This window comes from Apium graveolens, unplaced genomic scaffold, assembly GCF_009905375.1.
Source record: "Apium graveolens cultivar Ventura unplaced genomic scaffold, ASM990537v1 ctg7919, whole genome shotgun sequence".
Classification (NCBI taxonomy): Eukaryota; Viridiplantae; Streptophyta; class Magnoliopsida; order Apiales; family Apiaceae; genus Apium; species Apium graveolens.
This window is the reverse complement of record NW_027420738.1, coordinates 11,767-16,829: the sequence shown is the minus strand read 5'-3', so window position 1 is coordinate 16,829 and position 5,063 is coordinate 11,767. Positions and strand designations below refer to the sequence as shown.

At 29.5% G+C, this 5,063-nt stretch overlaps 1 protein-coding gene across 1 annotated transcript; it reads left to right on the top strand.

Moving 5' to 3' along the window:
* The first annotated feature begins 2,911 nt into the window (after positions 1–2,911).
* On the top strand, positions 2,912–3,421 carry LOC141704477 (VQ motif-containing protein 11-like). The gene has a single exon (XM_074507725.1). The coding sequence runs from the start codon at positions 2,912–2,914 to the stop codon at positions 3,419–3,421; it is 510 nt and encodes a 169-aa protein (XP_074363826.1).
* Positions 3,422–5,063: the final 1,642 nt, after the last annotated feature.

The window sequence follows — 5,063 nt, the reverse complement described above, 5'->3', positions numbered from 1 at the left end:
TCACTACCTACCCTGTTCCATAAGCCATCAAATTCTCAAATTTTATAATAATCTTTATCTCTAAAATAAATACATTATACGTTACAGATGAAAACCATCTGTATAAAGCAAATACATACAAATAATTTGGTACAAAAATCAGTAAGTACAAAATTGAGAGTTAAACAGATACCTAGAAATAAGAAAAAATGTTAGAAATGACAGTCCGACCTTTCCAGCTGCACTGCTTTATATTTCCAAATTCAGTTCCTTATTACTGTAGATTCTCATCACCACACAAAAGTCTTACTTCACTATGGCTTATATTGGCATCTCTTCAAGCGATCAAATAAACTTTTAGAGTCTGATTGCATTCAACTAACTGTATCATTTTTAACACTCTCTCTTTCAATCTCTATCATGGCTTCTTCTAGTTCCTGTTACTCTCCCAAACCAAACAATAACAAATCACAGCAACTAGAAAACGCCATTCGTGTTCATGTTGACCCATCAAACTTTCGTGATGTGGTCCAGAAATTAACAGGAGCCAGACCAGCAGTCGAGAAGCTCCCCATCACTACTTCTCCACATTTCAATGCAAGGCACAACCCTGTTAACGTTGGTCCAGTAAGACCACCGTTCAAACTCCAAGAACGGGCTAGAAACCTCCAACTACAGTTGAACCAAAATGGGTTACCCGAGTCTGCCAGTGGAGGAGATAGCTATGGCAAATAAAGGCTTTTATTTGTATCCTAGTCCACCGGCTACTGCTAGCAAGCCTCAACCCCAGTTGCTTCCCTTGTTCCCAACATCTCCGGATTCTTAAACTGGACCAAGTTTACTATGCTTTGTTATGTTCAAATTGAATATTATTTATTAGATACTTTATTCTCTTTATTCCCCGCATAGAATTTGTAGTTATATTAGATAGTTTATTTATTTTTTTAATAAAATTATGTTTATTTAAACTTTATTTTGGAAGATATTAACATAATTTTAGGAATATGTTAACCTAACGGATCAAATGAAATCAAAAATAATATTTTAAAAACAATAATATCAATCTATATATTTATATTATACTATTATAAGCAAAACTTGGTCCAAAAAACCGTCTAACGACTTATCATTTTTCATTAAAAATGTTATTTTAAGTGTAATAGTTATGATTGGTTATTTCTTTATAGCTTCCTAAAAATTGTTAACACCACTTTCAAAAACATTATTAATATTAAAAATAAGAAAAAATATGCATCTTTAACTCTTCTAAAATTAATTCAAATTATAATAATCTTGAGTCGCATACCAAATAATCTCATAATCAATTAATTCTTAATAATTATACACATCAGAAAAATATAAATACTATATTTAAAAATTAAATTAAAAATACATGAAATTGAAAAACCACAAAACTTTCATTATGAAATAGGATTCATTATGTTGAAATAGGATTCCTTATGTTTAACAAACAACAATAACTAAAAAATGGATGTTTTCGAAGTAAAAAGAAAAATTGAATTTAGGATTTCTACACTAAAATTTTAGTTATAAAATAAAGAATTTATGGTGTAAGTATTAAAATATGAATAGTCATGTCACATTTTTGATATCTTTTGATTTTAATAATATAGTATTGATATGTAATGGTTATTAAATTTTAAAAATAAATATACGGGAATCTTTATATTCAGTATGAACAATATTCTAAAACTTAATATTTTAAATATCCAAAATTAATAACTATGTACTTCATTAAAATCAGTAATACATAATTATTATATTTTATTTAAATATCTTTTATAATTTTTTATTTTTACAAAAATTATTATATAAATAATAATATTAAGTTATAATTAGGCCGTGCATGACACGGATTATATGGTAGTAAATTATTAACTGAAAAATGCGGAAAGTCTTGGCATGCAGACTGTCTGTTAATGCATGTCAATTTCATTTATAGATGCAAACTAAAAGGCAAAAGAATTTCGGGACATTTGGGTCACTTTTTATTACTATTATTATTATTATAGATAGTTTCTTATATTATATTTTGAAAATCCGAAATTATGTAAATAATGTATTATATGTAACATAAATTTGATCAAATAATTTGTTATCCAAAATTTTCTAAATTGGAAAATCAAATTTTAATTGTTTATAATCTAATAATGTCATTCAAAACTAAAATTTAGCACGTTCAAATATTTAAAAACAACTGAAATTAACTATTATTTTACACAAACACCTACATCTCCTCTATCCATTAGTTTAAGTTTATAATAATAACATATATATATAGATCTCACCTATGAAAATTTATAATCATGTAACAATATATTATAACATTATATTGATTAAATCAATTAAAACAAAAAATTAGTATATTAATAAATCAATTTTCTTAGTATTTTGCAATTATCTAAAATAATAATTTAACTCAAATTTCAATACCATGTAACTAGTTAACATAAATCACCTCACTACCTAACTTCTTCCCAAAGCCATCAAATTCTCTAATTTTATAATAAATCTTTATCTCTAAAATAAATACTTATACGTTACGAATGAAAACAGTACATATCTAAGCGGTACAAAATTGAAAGTTAAGGAGATGCCTACAGATAAGAAAAAAAGTTAAGCAATACATGCAAATAATGACCTTTGAGTACAAGCTTTCCAGCTGCACTGCCTTATATTTCCAAATTCAGTTCCTTAACGATTACTGTAGATCGTCATCACCACACAAAAGTCTTAAAGTCTTACTTAATTCATTATGGCTTATATTGGCTCGAGTATGCAACTAATTCATTTTTTAAGATGGTCTCTCTTCAGGAGTTGAAATAAACTTTTAGAGTCTCATTGCATTCAAAGTAGTTTTATCAACTAAGTGTATCATTTTCAACACTCTCTTTCTCTTTCAATCTCTATCATGGCTTCTTCTAGTTCCTCTTCCTCTCCCAAACCAAACAATAACAAATCACTGCAACTAGAAAATGCCATTCGTGTTCATGTTGACCCATCAAACTTTCGTGATGTGGTCCAGAAATTAACAGGAGCCAGACCAGCAGTCGAGAAGCTCCCCATCACTACTTCTCCACATTTCAATGCAAGGCACAACCCTGTTAACGTTGGTGCAGTAAGACCATCGTTCAAACTCCAAGAACACGCTAGAAACCTCCAACTACAATTGAACCAAAATGGGTTAACTGAGTCTGCGTTTGCACCACGAAAGAGAGTGATAAATGTCTCGCCTGTGTCAACATTGGACACGGTTTTGGCACGAGGGAGTCCAAGTCCAGGAACATCAGTGCCGCCTTCTATACCAGAGGAGATAGCTATGGCCAATAAAGGTTTTTATTTGTATCCTAGTCCACCTGCTACTGCTAGCAAGCCTCAACCACAGTTGCTTCCCTTGTTCCCAACATCTCCAGATTCTTAAACTGGACCAAGTTTACTATGCTTTGTTATGTTCAAATTCAATATTATTCGAGATATTATGGATTAAAAATAAGAATATTTGGCATATTATTGATTCACAATAATAGCCTTTATTAAGTGACACCTCTTTTTAAGTGTACTTTTATTTATTATTTATTTTAATTATAATTTAAAATTAATTTATATAATCATTTAATATTAATATTTTGATCTCGGTCCGTGCTTCTCAGGGGTTATCAACCCTTTATATTATAAAGGGTTTGTCTAGTGTGTGCCCATGAGCACATGCTAAACAATAAAACTTATGAAGTTTGGAGTGTTTTGATTGGTATATTTGTTGTAAATGTAGGGGAACACCATTATTAAGAAGTAATTATCTCTTTTTATTATATAATGTTTGACTTTTGCACTGCTTTGACCGCATAGTTAGAATAATATTTTTTAATTTTTTCTATTTGTGAATAAAAATATATAACTAAAACTTTTATTTAGAAAAAGATAATTTTAAAAATATTATTTATCTATGCAGTCAAAATACTTAGGATTGTGTGCAAGAAAGTCAAACGACTTATAAAAGAAAACAGAAGAGTATTGGCCAATCAAAATAAGTTAAAATTAAAAGTTTGTGTTCATGACACACTAACAAAACCTTATTATAAATCTTTAATCGGAGATAAGACGAATATGGTACTGAAATTTATTATAAACACAACTTGAACTACTTGCATGCAATCATAGACCAACAATTTTGTAAAATGAAAATGGCACATTAATGTGTGTTTATATTTTCAACACAACACGAAATTATAAGAATACTAAATAAAAGTTAAAGCAATAAACAAAATCATAAGCAACATTGGATATTCAATAATGAAATAGTTGCAATCTTCACAAATGATCAATATGTCAATTTCAAAGAATGGCTGTTAGGTAATGAAAAAATTGGATAACAAAGGAATCAAAGTTTCAAGGTTGTAAGGATTTAGTCTTTCAAAGCATAAGGTATAATGGTTTGAGTATGTAAGCAATTTGAGTCAGTGTTTAGCATTTAGTTTGTATGTATTTATGGAGTAGTATCGTATATCTGTGATTCATCTTCGGGTATACAACAAGCAATAGTTCAGAAAGAATAAGGTTTACGACTCAAAGATCAACAACTGGAATCAAGGTTTAGGGTTTAGTGCTTCAAAGCACTTGCAATATGAGACAAGACTATTAATCAACTACAATATATCTCGAGAAAGTTCAGAACACTTGCCTGGCACTAGCTTTCTATACTGCACTAATTTCCAATCACAACTGTCTTACTCCTCGACTATATGCTTCTCTTTCCCAAGCCTTGCCTCTTCTGCTCACATATTATAAGCATCTATCAATACTGAACTCGTACGATTTATTCGGTATACACTTATATCTACCCTTCGTCTTACCCAAATCCGATTAACGGACTGAAAGTTACGCTATAAACAAGTAAACATCGAACATATAGACACACAGCTAAACAACAAGTCACATATAACACGTAACACGTCAAACAATCAATGATATATCATTTATAAAGAAGTCTCGGGTCATAAACAAGGTTTCGGGTATTTAATATGATTTTTAAAATATTATTCGGTAAAAACGGGTCGTTGGATTAA

Excerpts from the sequence above, each read along its gene's own strand:
- LOC141704477 (XM_074507725.1), top strand. The coding sequence starts at position 2,912 with ATGGCTTCTTCTAGTTCCTCTTCCTCTCCCAAACCAAACAATAACAAA.